The sequence below is a fragment of the Taudactylus pleione genome, unplaced genomic scaffold (assembly GCF_031769625.1).
Source record: "Taudactylus pleione unplaced genomic scaffold, aTauple2 ptg000114l, whole genome shotgun sequence".
Lineage (NCBI taxonomy): Eukaryota > Metazoa > Chordata > Amphibia > Anura > Myobatrachidae > Taudactylus > Taudactylus pleione.
In genome coordinates, this window is record NW_028284516.1 from 28,890,795 (window position 1) to 28,905,887 (window position 15,093).

Consider the following 15,093-nt stretch of genomic DNA (forward strand, 5'->3'; position numbering starts at 1 on the left):
ATACTTACTATGTTGACTTCTCATGCAACTATTTGTCTAAGTGTACGTGTGTATGTATACCAATATATTCATGTTCCTCGTATGACTACTTCCTAATAATTGGGAAACACCTGGTTTTTTTTATAGCCCTAACTGGGGTTTTCTTTACAGATGTATCCCTTCTTACTTGGGATAATTATTGCATTCTATGTCTATGTACAGGTACCTTTCTCTGTATAGGTTCCTGTACTCCATATTATTGTTTAGTCGCATATCTCAATAAAATGAGGCTATAAAGTGGCCCCTGGGTACATTCCTATCAGTACATAAAAATCCAGATTCTATTCCATCCTCAGGGCTTACTTGGTTAAATGACAACAGACCACACTTCTGCTCCTGTGCCTGAAGGTCTAGGGCCACCCGCCGAATAGGCAGGGTCAGGCCTGGCTTGATTAGATTGGTGGGTATCCAGTAAATCATGAGCCCTGCGGTTCAAGTTTAATCCCTCATTGTGAACACTATGATTGTCAAGGGTCACTGGTGGGATCCATCATCAAATATGTAATATTGCTATGTGTATCTTGACCAGTACAGGGTCTTATTTAATTCTTTCACTATCCCGCCTCTTGACTAATACGCACTTAACCATTATAAGTGTTAATGTACTAATACTTACTCTAGCAGACCGTGCTTGGGGTATATGTATAATCTATATAAGGATACACATCCCTAATGGAACAAGCTCAGGTATAGAGTCCTGTAGTACGACCTTCTTGTTACCACTAACATTTTGCTAGTTTTCTACAGTCTCTCCTACGGCAACATCGCCAGACTGAAGACTGTGCTATGGAGCATTGGTTTTTAGCCCACTGAAGCTACTCTCTATTCCCGATGTGACGGGTTGCTGTGAGATGGAGAAGGTCAGTGACATTCTACATAGTTTCTAGAGGGCTTCTGATTGCTCACAGGTAAGCGGTACCCCACTATTGCCTTGTAAGATGCTCCGATTTCATGCAACCTGACACGACATAGCCGTTATTCTCCCTTATGCATCCTAGCTGCAGACTTAGTAGCCATCCACTCTTTTTAGCAGTAGGCTCTACACTTTAGAGCTTTCCTGGCGTGCATAGCAAGTCACTTTATTCTTCTGTTGGGGTTATAATGGACTGTGACTGTAGCGCCTTGGGGGTTATGCACTTCTTTATATTAAAGCGTGACAGTCATTATGTTCCACGCAGGGGGCCTGGTTGGTTTTCCTGTTCAGTACTGTGAATATTTTCATCACACTGACAGGTACCTGATGGGTACCTCTATGGTTGTCCTAGTTCTGTAGCCTTGCTGTATGGTTGCTTCCCTATATTGGTAGCTCTCACTGGGTGACTGTTGCATCCGTGCTCTTTAACTGCTAGGGTAACTGAGTTGTTTTTATACTATGTTCAGGACAGCAGTTGATACTGCCTACGCACTTCCATCATGTTGGATGTTGTTTGGAGTTTGTTGCTGTGGGTTTCTTTTCAGGTCGGCACAGTGGCTTGGGCTGTAAGGTCTCCACCTGGGATGCCCCATACACTAATTCGAGACCCACCACAGGCAGTAGTAACCACTCAATAGGCAGACAACTGATGGGCTGCCAGACATTCTGCCAGTGGTCTGGTATGGGGATTTACAGCTGCAAGGTTTCAGTTGCTGTTTTTCTCTCTGTTTCTGAGTTGATTGTACTGCTGTCTGATGCTCTGAAAGGAATTGTGGTCTCGATTCTTTCAGAGCTGCCTCTGCCTCATTGGGATCTCTATCCTTATTGGAGACTTCTATGGTTTCACTCTGGTTGCCAACCTTGTAGTAGTTGGACCTCAAGAATGGTCCAGGGCGACTGTTCGGTCTTGTCTTTTGCTCCCTGTATACTCTTGTTAGGAGTCTGTGGACAGGATCAACTCTGTATCTGTAGATTGGTATTGTTATATGTATAACTATATGAGTTATGTCCAGCAGTGCTGGGATTCTGCTGTCTCCAAATTATACAGCTTCTCATGTTCAACTCTGTTCGTGCTTGGTCTGTTTCGGCTGAGCTTACGGTGTTCAGCTTTCATCTGCGGTTGTTCTCTTGCTAGCAGTATTCCATTCGATTTACGCTGTAAGGTGTGGATTTTCTATGGCTGTTTAGCAAGGAGCCTTGATTGTCTCCTCTGCTCTACAACACTTGATCTTCAGCTCTTGCCTTTCCATTAGGCCTACGGTTCTTGGTGATCCCGGTTTTCGGTTTTGCCAAGGGTTCGGCAAGTTCTCCGCGCTTCCCACCCGGGAGGTTGGCTTTGGGACGTCCCCACTGTCTTGAACTCCAGTGTCCCCTAGTGGATGAAGGAGAAAACAGGATTTTGGTACTTACCGATAAATCCCTTTCTCCGATTCCACAGGGGACACTGGACGCCCGCCCAGCGCTGCGTACCTGCCATTTTGTTTGGTTTCTTATAAGGTTGTGTGACTGCATGTGTTCCCTGCAGTTTGTTCCTCTGTTCTCCCTCATTCGGTCTTGTTCCGTTCTGTGGTCTCCTCCTTCTCCTCGTTTTCCTATGGTCCTCCGTCTCCTCTCGGGCTCAGTTCTTAAACTGGGGCTGATGGGGCATAGAGGGGGAGGAGCCAGTCACACTTCTGAATTATTTAAAGTGCCAGGCTCTACTCTACCACCGTCTATACCCCACTGTCTTGAACTCCAGTGTCCCCTGTGGAATCGGAGAAAGGGATTTATCGGTAAGTACCAAAATCCTGTTTTCAGAAGCCAGTAGTCAGTGTACTTAGAAAAAAAAATTTCAATTGTACAGTTGAGGCCTAACTTTTTGCGGCACTTTATGGTGATGTGATTGGATGCACATTTCCCCGGCTATATGAAAATCCTGCTGGCCGCTAGATTTAATTGGCTGCATTTTGAATCTTACATTATTTTGTCCACCCCTCTCATTTTCTTTTAAGAGGTATTTGGCACACCTTAACGGTACTGTTGGGAACCCCCCGTGTTAATCAGCCTTTGTATACAATATTTCAGCTACTCTGAGGTTTGATTCTATTGTGCAGAAACACAATAGCTGGAAATACGCAAATCTGTTATATTGTCTTATTTGTACTCCGAATTCTCGCTGTAGTTTCTCCAGTGTTGCTTATTTCAGATTGCTCATAGTTTGTAAAGCATGAAGCAGCCTTTTGGGGAAAGTGAAGAGCCACAATGCGTAAAACTAATAACACAGCATAAATTGCTCATTGTACAGTGCAGTGTAGCAGAATAATGGCATGCATTATACATTTATTCCTTACACCCTCTGTGTGGTTTGGAACTAGACATATATTGACATGGTCTGGAATGGCATTTATTTCTTCTTCGTACTCTGCAGATTTCATATCCCATCCTCTTTTATTTCTGCCTAGATCCCATGAGCTACGTTCAAAGGTACTATCACTCCAGCTGCTCTTGTCTATACTGCAGAATGCTGGCCCTGTCTTCAAGACCAATGAGATGTTTATCAATGCAATCAAGCAGTACCTCTGTGTGGCGCTGTCAAAGAATGGTGTGTCATCCGTCCCTGAAGTCTTTGAGCTTTCTCTCTCCATTTTTTTGACACTGTTATCAAACTTCAAACTACATCTGAAGATGCAGATTGAGGTACACACAGATGCTTTATAAAATGTACTGACCACCCACTGTCTAATGCATCTTTTCATCTATGTATAGTCTATAATTAAGAGCCATCCTCACATTTTCAAAGGTGGTTTGCAAGGTCAGCCATTGAAAATCAGTAGTGATTCTACTTCTGTTGCTCTTCACCTGTAGACCAGAGCAGCCTGCACTGCGGAGGCCAAACCTGGCCAGAACAGATCAATGTTCGTATGTCAGAACGTGCCTATGTCCTGCTCTTAACGCTGCATTACCATGTAAAGTGGGGAACAGTTTTGTTCACCACTTATATAACTGTTGCAGGATGGTTTTGAAGACCAATAAGAATCCACAGTGTCTGAGATGGTGGCCTACGATTGGTTTTTCCTTTCACGCAACCTCTACCAGAGCAGACACCTAGGTGAAAGGCTGTGGGAGGGGTTGGGGCTAATTAGTGCCAGGTAATAATTCAGCTTTAGAACTCATTGCGTGGGATAGTGAATAAAATGGCTGCCTTGTAAATTAATTTGCACCAAGTCATCTTTTGGAAAAGGACAGTTTACATGAAGATAAATAAAGTGAAGTACTACTATTCCAGTTAGTTATAGTCGAATGCAGTTCAGTTAAAAATAAAAATCAACCATAACATTTATAATGATTAAAAGAATATTATTTTCACACTTTAACCACACCCTATATCTTTAGGACAATAAGCTGGCGGCATCTGATCTAGGTTTAGTAAGATGGAATGTTAGCTGTCATGAGGATGCAACATCATTGTCCATACCCTGTTGTATGAATCCTCCAAACCACACAATGCACTTCTGCAGATGACACCTGCAAGCCTGTCATTCATGTCAGCACACAAATTACACCTGCAAGCTCATCATTCATGTCAGCACACAAATTACACCTGCAAGCCCGTCATTCATGTCAGCACACAAATTACACCTGCAAGCCCGTCATTCATGTCAGCATACAAATTACACCTGCAAGCCCATCATTCATGTCTGCACACAAATTACACCTGCAAGCCCTTCATTCATGTCAGCACACAAATTACACCTGCAAGGCTGTCATTCATATCAGCACACAAATTACATCTGCAATCCCATAATTCATGTCTGCACACAAATTACACCTGCAAGCCCTTCATTCATATCAGCACACAAATTACACCTGCAAGGCCGTCATTCATGTCAGCACACAAATTACACCTGCAAGGCCGTCATTCATGTCAACACACAAATTACACCTGCAAGCCCGTCATTCGTGTCAGCACACAAATTACACCTGCAAGGCCGTCATTCATGTCAGCACACAAATTACACCTGCAAGCCCGTCATTCATGTCAGCACACAAATTACACCTGCAAGGCCGTCATTCATGTCAGCACACAAATTACACCTGCAAGCCGTTCATTCATGTCTGCACACAAAATGTAAACACTTAAATTATTGCAGTTAGATTTTTTTTTTTATCTTTTAATCCCTGTTGTTTCCAGACAATTATACATGGCATTTTCTTTTCTTTTTGTATTAAGTGTTTGAGTATGGCAGGAAATGTTTCACAAAAGAAGTAATATCATTTATACTCTATACAATAATGTAATCCTTGCGTGGGCATCCTATTAAACATTGTTGCGATCTTCTGTTTTTTAATAAACAAAGACAATGACATAAATATAAAATCCTATAATACATATATACACAGCCAATTGTTGCATAGTGATACAATTACTTTACGTCACCTCTTAACTTAAACCCCATGCCATAACCCGTAGCCCATCCAAGAACAAGAAGAGAAATAAAAAAAAAAACAACCCCATACCCCTGATACCACCCCATCACACTCCTAACCTAACCCTTAAGCCTTCCAGATGTATGCAAAGCATTCCTCTATAAATTACTCAAAACACCCTCAAGTGACAGGACAGAAACCTTAAGGATTGACAAGAATAGGATTTCCGCTACCCATTCAAGGGGGCCTCAGATGGCACCACAAATGGGACCAACTGATGGCGTCCATCTTTCCCTTATCAATATCCATCATCCGTTTCACCTCATGTAGAATCTCCCCCACCATGCCAATTTGACACCGTGCATTCCTCGTGCAAAACGGAACTGCTAAACTACCTAAAAAAAATATTACATAAATCAAACTTCCATATCCCTTGAATGCCCCATAAGCCCATTCAGGGTAACTCACCCCTGAAAGACACGGGATACGCAAAGCTTTTGATACTGTTTTGTAAACCTTTATGTAAAAAGGACACTCACAGAAGAAGTGGTCCATGGTCTCCTCCTCCCCCTGACACTCCTCCCATGGGCAACCATGATCATCGGCATTCTGCACATGAGGTTCCCTCTCACATAAAACCTTCCATGGATGGCGAGCCAGGCGATGTCTCTAAACTTCAGGGGGATCCTCTGAGAATTAATCGGAGTCAACCCCTCTGAACACATCTCACCCTGGCAGTGTTTCAGCGACAGTGGAACGTGAAAGTAGGTCCGCAGAATGCTCAACCCCCAACTCCCTTCTGGTTGAGTTTCTTACATCACTCACCTCCAGTCCCCACCGCCTTGTCGCTTTCAGGCACATTATCGTGTAGCCCGGGAGGTATCCACACCAAACTCGAGTCTCGGCTCGACCTCCCTCCAGCCAATCTTTGAGGAAGGGCAACACCCATTCCCTGAAACCCTCTACCCATTGAAGGGGAGCCTCTAAAAAAAAAAAAGAAAAAAAAGGCTCCCAAGGTTGAGTTTCAGAAAAGTTGTTATTAAAAAAACCACAGTGTTGACCATACTCAGGCCCCCTACTTCCCTCGATCTATAGGTGAAGCCCCGTTTGACTGTATTCTTTCAGTTTCCCCATAACATCAGGAAAAACAGTGAATTTAACCTAGACCATATTATATAAGGTGTTTTTCTCCAATGAGGACGCAACATTTTAATCATAATCAGCTCATAATCAGTATCATAATCTGTGTTGAATTTCACCTACGCAGACTGGGTGGTAAAGATAAGCTTTCTTTTCATGTTATGTGAATAGAAAACAAATAACGAGTGCGATTTGTTCATTGTAGGATTCTGCCAGCATGTGATAACTGCTGTGGGGTTACATTGTATCTCATAAGTAATTGCATTCTTTCTACATTTCAATTAGGTTTTCTTTAAAGAAATCTTCCTTTATATCCTGGAAACCTCAACTAGCTCATTTGATCATAAATGGATGGTTATTCAGACATTGACCAGAATCTGTGCAGGTATGAAATCCCCATATAGTCTGCCCTCATGCTGTATTATACCATCTATATATAGTGACCCCTTTGTCTGCTGTTGGCTAATATGATAGTAGTCTGTCTCTAATCCGCCCCGCTTTGTCCTATGCCTCCTGCAGATGCCCAAGGGGTGGTGGATATTTATGTCAATTACGACTGTGACTTGAATGCAGCAAACATCTTTGAAAGATTGGTTAATGATCTCTCAAAGATCGCTCAAGGAAGAGGCAATCAGGAACTTGGCGTGTCCAATGTCCAGGTACGTAATTACTGTTACTATGTCATTTTCCTGGTGATTAAAGTTTTTAGCCAACTTCTACAGAATTAAGTATTTAACTTGATTTTCACTAATTTGAAGCAACGTTGTATTGAATTAATGTGCTTTGTCAAGAAATTTGGTCTGTTTAGGTATTTACAGAATGATGGGGTTGTATTTAATATTGCCAAGCATGCAAGGAGTTGTCCACTTTTGGACGATAAGTGAAGCACTTCTTGTTATGCCTTTTACCTGGGGAAGTGATGGCACCAGGATGCACTATGGGAAGAAGGCAAGCCGGCAGAGGCAGTGTGATGCCCTGGGCAATGTTCTGCTGTGAAACCTTGGGTCCTGGCATTCCTGTGGCTGTTACTTTGACACGCACTGCCTACCTAAACATTGTTACAGGCCAAGTACTCTACCCCGATGGTAGATGCCTCTTTCAGCAGGATAATGTGCCCTGCCACACTGCAAATATAGTCAGGAATGCTTTGAGGAACATGCCAAAGGCTTTAAGGTGATGACTTGGTCTCCAAATTCCCAGATCTCAATCTGATCGAGCATCTGTGGGATGTGCTATGGAGGCCCCACCTCACAACTTTTACAGAACTTAGAGGATCTGCTGCTAACGTCTTGGTGTCAGATACCATAGGACTCCTTCAGAGGTCTTGTGGAATCCATGTGGAGTCCATGCCTCGATGGGCAAGCTGTTTTTGCAGTGCTAGAGGGACCTATAGAATATTAGACAGGTGGTTGTAATGTTACACCTGATCTGCATATGTGTCCCTGAGTTTCAGTGCATCATTTTGCTGGGACCCTAATTATTAGTTAGCTTAGACATTTCACAGTAAAGCAATCTGACAAGTAAGGGAGCCCAAAATCATTTCTATTGCGTTAGAAATAATAAATTTTATAAAAATATAACATTTACCCTGATATGCAGAGTCGCAATACCTTTTGCACCAAGGTACAATTACACCCACCCATGGCATAATTGCAGGAAAAGTTTTTCTTTTTTTTTTTTCTTATACTTGTTAATATTTAATATATAATCAAGTATGAATGACAGTTATAGAAAAAAGGACATGATTGGGAATTGTGGTCGACCCGCATGGATATTTCTTTCAGCAGCCAAATCACTTTCTTCATTGACTATGCATGCTTAAATAATATGATTTTATGAGCATATTGTAGAATGATTTTATTGTACTCGGCTAGTGTTGACAGGCCCCTGTCCCTCTCCAGTCCCACTTGGCCAAGTGTAAGGAAGCACAAGTACCAAATGTGCATACGGATATTGGCGTACATTTGTTTTTCCTGTGGGCACGCACAGCACAAATTTGTGTGTTTTATGTTAATGAAACGGTGTACACCCGTCTCAACATGAACCCCTTGTTGTCTATATACACTACTTTACTACTGTAAGTACCTTGCAGAGATTGTACAATTAGGATTAGTATCTGAATTTATATACAGATGGGTCCACATACATCTAGCCTCCTGGCGCGTTAAACAGCCCTTCTAGTAGCGGCGTGACGCCGTAGCGCCAATCGTCTTTTCATGAGTCTTGTTACCCTCAAATACGTCTTATTAGCACAACATTGCGAATAGATGGCACAAACAGATTCTGCTGATTAAAATGATATGCAGCATGCCTATGTTCTCTGTGCGGGTGTATCTGTAAAAAGACGCACAAAAAGACACTCAGCGCTACCGAGTCACACTGAGCTCCCGCGTTGTGTGGCGCGACTTGTAGCGTGCGGAGGATAGATGTATGTTGGCACGACTGTAGATCATGGTTTTTATATATGATCTGTCCTATGCCCCTCAGGTACCTATAACAAGCCCTGTTATGACAAATGATATTGGTGGTAATAGCTGGGATAGTTGCCAAACTAGTTAAGTAGAATAATTTTTCAAGTGAATCCACAAAATACAACTTAAGGTATGCACTTAGAGACCAGAGCTCAGTACATATAGATTCATGTATATAGATTCATGATTCAGTCGCAGGGTGGATTTCTGCTGAGACATAGAAACAAGTCTCATAATCATGACCTGCTTGTAAAAACTAAGCCCACTGAGTTGTCACAGCTAGCTTTCTCTTTCTGTACATGATCATATGTAAAATCATGACCACATACATGAGGGGGAATTACTAGAAGGGTACAGGGCTGTTTATAAGTGGAGTACACCACAGATTGTGTATTTGTTATTAGGTGGCTGTGTTTTTACAGGCCTTCTAATAGGTTTTGTTTTACAGGAATTAAGTCTGAGGAAGAAAGGCTTGGAGTGCTTGGTGTCCATCCTGAAATGTATGGTAGAGTGGAGTAAGGACCTTTATGTCAATCCAAACTCCCAGACAACCCTTGGTAAGGATATCTAATAGCGGTATATAGATGTGTCCTTTTATACTGTGCACAGTTGCGCTAAATAGCGGCACACTGCGCGTCTTTTCACTCAAAATGTGCAAATAAAAATACTGGAAGCCACAAAGCTGTATTACTAACGCACACAGACCACTGTAACGTACGACATTGGTACTTCTGTGTGCGACTGAGTCTGAATCTGTGCAAACAGGGCTCCGATGAGAATAGCTGCAGCTTTCCACAAGTTCCGTTGTGCTTATACTGCGACTTTGTACGTGTATAATAAAACCAATTCCTGTGTATTTGATGTCGCAGCCCAGCGTCTCTAGTATACTGTGAGCAGCTTTTTGCTGATTCTGCAATGCGTATATGACACAAAACGTAAAGGACAATATGGTGAGCTACTCATCTTGGAGTGTCTCAGCCATGCCAGGCGTCTCACGCCGTATTGCATATTGACACTAGGGGGTATATTTACAAAAGTGCGGGTTTTTAGAAATGGAGATGTTGCCCATAGCAACCAATCAGATTCTACTTGACATTTAACAAGCACCTTCTAGAAGATAATAGCTATAATCTGATTGGTTGCTATGGGCAACATCTCCACTTCTCAAATCTCTCACTTTAGTAAATATACCCCTAGGTGTATGAGGACACATCTGTAGTGTTTCTGGAAATATTGCCATGGTGGAATGTTGCACATATACGAAATACCCTGGTATAGTTGTTGCCTAACTGATTATCTTGCTGCAATAGGACAGGAGAAACCCGTTGAGCAAGAGACTAATGAGACCAAACACCCGGAGACCATAAACCGATACGGAAGCCTGAACTCTCTGGATTCCACCACATCTTCCGGCATCGGCAGCTACAGCACCCAGATGTCCGGCACAGACAACCCTGAACAGTTTGAAGTTTTGAAACAGCAAAAAGAAATTATAGAGCAAGGGATAGATTTGTAAGTTGAAGCGTAGCTTACCTACTAACAGACTACGCAGCAAACAGCTGCACCTGGTAATCCTTCATAATCGCCATGCGGTCACTCACTTGTTATGTCATTCTCTTGTTCTGAAACGCCATGAAAAATTGTGGACTAGGCATGGTCCGCTTATCAAACATTTGTGCATCATAATATAGAATGAAGATGATTAAATTGGAATGATATAAATGAATTCCCATTCATAACGCCCTTTCTGCAGCCATTTTTAAGTTGTGGTGACGTAACGAGTTTAACATTTTAGATGGCAAAGCATCTTTAAGTTTGGAAATAAATGAACTATATGCTACCAACAAAATGTAGCTTTTAATACTACTATGTACTAAAACCATGAATCGATGGAGCACTTAATTTAATGTGTTCCGCCACTGAGTGTTCCTGCACGCTGCACAAAGCAGCCTCTCCATGGCTAAAGTATAAAGGTTTCTCTTGATCATAACAAACCAGGCTACTTTATATTGTGTTCCACGATGTCTGCATTTCAGAAATGTTGATTTGCAATTTAGGCTCTGTATTAGACAAACACCTTTTGACGTTAAGATTTGATTTACTGCATACACTAATACACTAATTCTTTGTAGCTTATCATTTTCCTTTGTTATTAATTATGCAGATTTAATAAGAAGCCAAAGAGAGGAATCCAGTATCTGCAAGAGCAGGGAATGCTGGGAAACACTCCAGAAGATATTGCACAGTTCCTGCATCAAGAGGAGCGATTAGACTCTGTAAGAACGACTTTATTTTCATCCCAGTGGAACACTCTGTGATTACAGATGAGAGGCTCAGGAATTGTTTTGATGTCTGATTTTTTTTTTAACTCCATGTTATATTATGCTCTGTAACCTTTTGTTCTAGTCAGTATGTCGTCCGGGATTACTCAAGTCTCAAACTGGAAAAAGCATAGTACATTTTATTATAAATGCATCAATAGTAAATAAAGATATAATCAAAATTTGTACAATTTACATAGGCAACCGATGTGTCCCTCATACACTTAGCGTCTATACGACATATAGCACGAGATGCCAGGCACGACTGAGATGCTCCATGACTAGTAGCTTACTGCACTTTTCTTTACATTCAACGAAAAGCTGCTCTCCATGAATTAGCGGTTCTATGCTGCGACTTTAATCGCACAGATATTGGATTTACACACTTAGAAAGTCGCAGATTAAGCACAACGGAACTTGGCGTGATGAAAAGCCGCAGGCGCTCACATTTCAGCCCTTTTTACATAGATTCAGACTCTGTCGCACACAGATGTACAATTGTCACACATCAGATTGGTCAGTGCAAACTAGCAATGTAGTCATGTCACTCCCAGTTGTTTTATTTATGCGAATAAGATGCATTTTTTGAGAGCGAGAAAGACTCCGCAAGACCAATTTGCCAGAGACCAGGCACACCGAAAGGGACTTGAAGGCACAGTGTACAAGAACACATCTGTATGTATGTAAGAGAATACTGTAATACCCCTTTCACGCAGAGAAGCAAATTACCGGGTAAAGCACTTTAACCCGGTAATTTGCTGATCAACACGGGTCCTTTTTCTGTGTGGAAGGGTCAGCCTGGGTCAAAATTCCCACGACCTTGACCCTGGTTTTTACCAGTGTCGGAGACCCGGCAATTTCCGTCTGGGTTGACCTTATCAGACCGAAAAAATACCCGTGTTGAATAGCAAATTACCAGGTAGAAATGCTTGACCCGGTAATGTGCTTTTCTGTCTGAAAGGGGGTTCAGGCTGGGACCAGCAAAACGACCCAACACTCAAATGCCCGGTAAAACACGTTTTTTGGGGGGGAAAATTCTGGGTTTTAGTGACACATTTTGCAATTTAATGACTGGACCTATTATAGGCGTGACTATAGTATATATACAATGCAATTCCACCACACATAGAAAGTCACTTGGAAGTAGAGCCAAAAGCAAAAAAGACTACACTGCAACACATACAGTAACTGTCCAAGCACATACTTACTTTGCTGATAGGCTGATGATCTAACACATGTACCAGCGGATAGAGGGCATAGGCCGATCTGGTATTCTCTTCTGGCTCATCAGACCCATTCCGATTGTCTCTTGGTATGTTGAGCTTTTCTGGTGCTGCATAAAGTCCAATTGTCATCAAGTTTTGTTGAAAAATGGCCAACTCCACATGTGTGTCCTAATCACCTACAGAGCTTCAACCACTCTTCTCACCCCTACATTTCCAACCTCATCTCCTCCTGCCTACTTCACTTAGCCAATCATGGCCTCCTCCTTGATTACCACTTCCTACTCGCGCCTTCAAGATCTCTCCCGCACTGCTCCCCAGCCTCTGGAATCACCACCCAATCAGACACCTACCTCTCCTCATAGCTTATAAGTGTGCCACTAACTCCTCTGTTCATTCATGCTTACCACCCCTCCTCCTAACTTTCCAACCGCTGTACTCCACAGTCCTGCCCCCTCTTCCTCTCTGTGCCTGCACACACTCCCATAGAGGACAAGATCTCCTGAGTGGGGCCTTTTTTCCTACTGCTTCCTCTACATAATTGTCATTTGCATGTCACGATTATGTATTTGTCTAATATGTAAATTAGTCTGTATCAGTCTAATGTATGTACATATTGTGTTACATGCAATTCCCCATCTACAGCACTACAGATCCCTTATGGTGGCAATAAAAATAAAAGATAATAATCATATAACAAACAACTCACAGTGGTAGTGCTAGCTATGCTTTAACCTATAATACAGCTTTCATAAGGCATTTATTGCTTTATTTTGTAGCTCGTGGGCGAAGGCCCTGTGAATCAGTGTTAGTCGTTTCTTAGGATAATATATATGATCTTTATCTATTTACATATCGCATGGTCAAACCTCAGGCCCACTAGTTTTTTACTGATGTCTATAATGCTAGTAACATGCATATAAATGGGACTGACACTAGGAACCTTGGTTTCTGGTATCGTCATACTCATTGCTATTTTTAGTATAATTATGTAAGCATTCCGGTTTTGGAGACCGTCTTGTTCTATTTTGGGTAACCCCATTGGGGAAGCCTGCAGTGATTTCCCAAAACCATAAAAAAATGCTAGTGTTACATCCCTATAATGATGCTAGTTAAAGTGCTTGTCAAACGTGTTCAAGTAGGCCATGAGCTGCGTTCCTCTTTTCCTTTGAGTAGACGCCTCATCACTACTCTTTGCTGCTGCCGGACTTTGTTATGTATAACACAGGCCCAGGCACCCCTTTATGCTAGAACCACAAGGCGGGATGTGTGGGGACAAACTTGTACTGCTCTGCCAATGAGATAACTAATCATGGTAACAAAAAAATACAGTAATATTTTTATGTTTAGTTCCTATTAATTATTAAGATTGTAGATCGTACAGATTGTGCAAGTAGCATATTTCTTAAAGCCAAATTCTGGCATCAACATCCATTATTCATCCCATAAAATGACTCTTGTTCTTTTTATAACCAATATGTTGTTCTGGTTGTGTTATCGTATTTATATTGTGTGTTACAGACTCAGGTGGGAGAGTTCCTCGGAGACAATGATAAGTTTAACAAAGAAGTCATGTACGCCTATGTGGACCAACATGACTTTTTGGGGAAGGACTTTGTGTCTGCTCTCCGGATGTTCTTAGAAGGATTCCGCCTTCCTGGTGAAGCCCAAAAAATTGACCGTTTAATGGAAAAGTTTGCTGCGCGATACTTAGAGTGCAATCAGGGGTATGTCACACTGCCGTCTAGTCTTATCGGGTACCAATAGTGCTATCTATGGGGGGGTACAAGGAGGTGTATAGTCTTAATACATGGGTCTTCAACCTTGGCCCTCCAGCTGCTGTGGAACTACACATCCCAGCATGCCTTGCCACCGTTTTGATATAACAGCATGCTAAAACTGTTATTCTCTGTTATCTGATAGCACTTCACATCTTCCAGGCTGAGTCATTCTCCTGGCCAGGGATCTTCCCCATTACACTCCATTTTACAGTTACAGGAAAGATTTCTCATTTTAGTATGAAACACCTAGTAATTTAAGATGCACAGTCAGAGGTGTTATCCTTGCACAGAAGTGTAAAGGAACGATTACTTCATGTTGGAGGGGACTTTTTAAAATGCTTACGAATAGCAAGTTGCTCTACATTTAAAAAGCACAAACCCACTTTACCCAGTGTAATGTTGACAATTTAGCCTTATAAAAGTCACATGGCAGCATCAGTTATGCAGATTCTCCATTTACAGTACATATGGTAGTATTATAGGATTTTAATAATTTTGTTTTTTGTAAATTATTTGTTTTAAATGATTCCTATGGTTCTAGTCATAACCACATATAACAAAATATGTATTACAGTGCCAATTGTAGCTCTACAATGATTTGAACATTGTGTCACATTTTTGTGGAACTGATTCATACAATAAGAATGTTAAAGTCCCCCCCTCATTTATACACCCTGGAGGCAGCCGTATTGTGGGCGGAGCCAATATCTTAATGCGACCTATCAATAGTATCACTGGGACTTACATCACTGAGACATGAAACCGTGAGAAATACAATTCACAGACTGGCAAATGAAT

The 15,093-nt window shown here is 41.9% G+C and overlaps 1 protein-coding gene across 2 annotated transcripts in view; it reads left to right on the top strand.

The window, feature by feature from the left end:
• The window catches only part of ARFGEF1 (ARF guanine nucleotide exchange factor 1), a 216,465-nt gene that overhangs the window by 132,576 nt on the left and 68,796 nt on the right, over positions 1-15,093 (top strand). The window contains exons 10-16 of one of the 2 annotated variants that reach the window (XM_088471482.1): positions 3,394-3,628; positions 6,785-6,884; positions 7,019-7,158; positions 9,419-9,527; positions 10,281-10,482; positions 11,135-11,246; positions 14,036-14,241. In XM_088471482.1, the coding sequence (XP_088327608.1) occupies positions 3,394-3,628; positions 6,785-6,884; positions 7,019-7,158; positions 9,419-9,527; positions 10,281-10,482; positions 11,135-11,246; positions 14,036-14,241 (1,104 nt within the window). The remainder of the gene's footprint in view (positions 1-3,393; positions 3,629-6,784; positions 6,885-7,018; positions 7,159-9,418; positions 9,528-10,280; positions 10,483-11,134; positions 11,247-14,035; positions 14,242-15,093) is intronic. The other variant, XM_088471483.1, reaches the window with a different exon arrangement.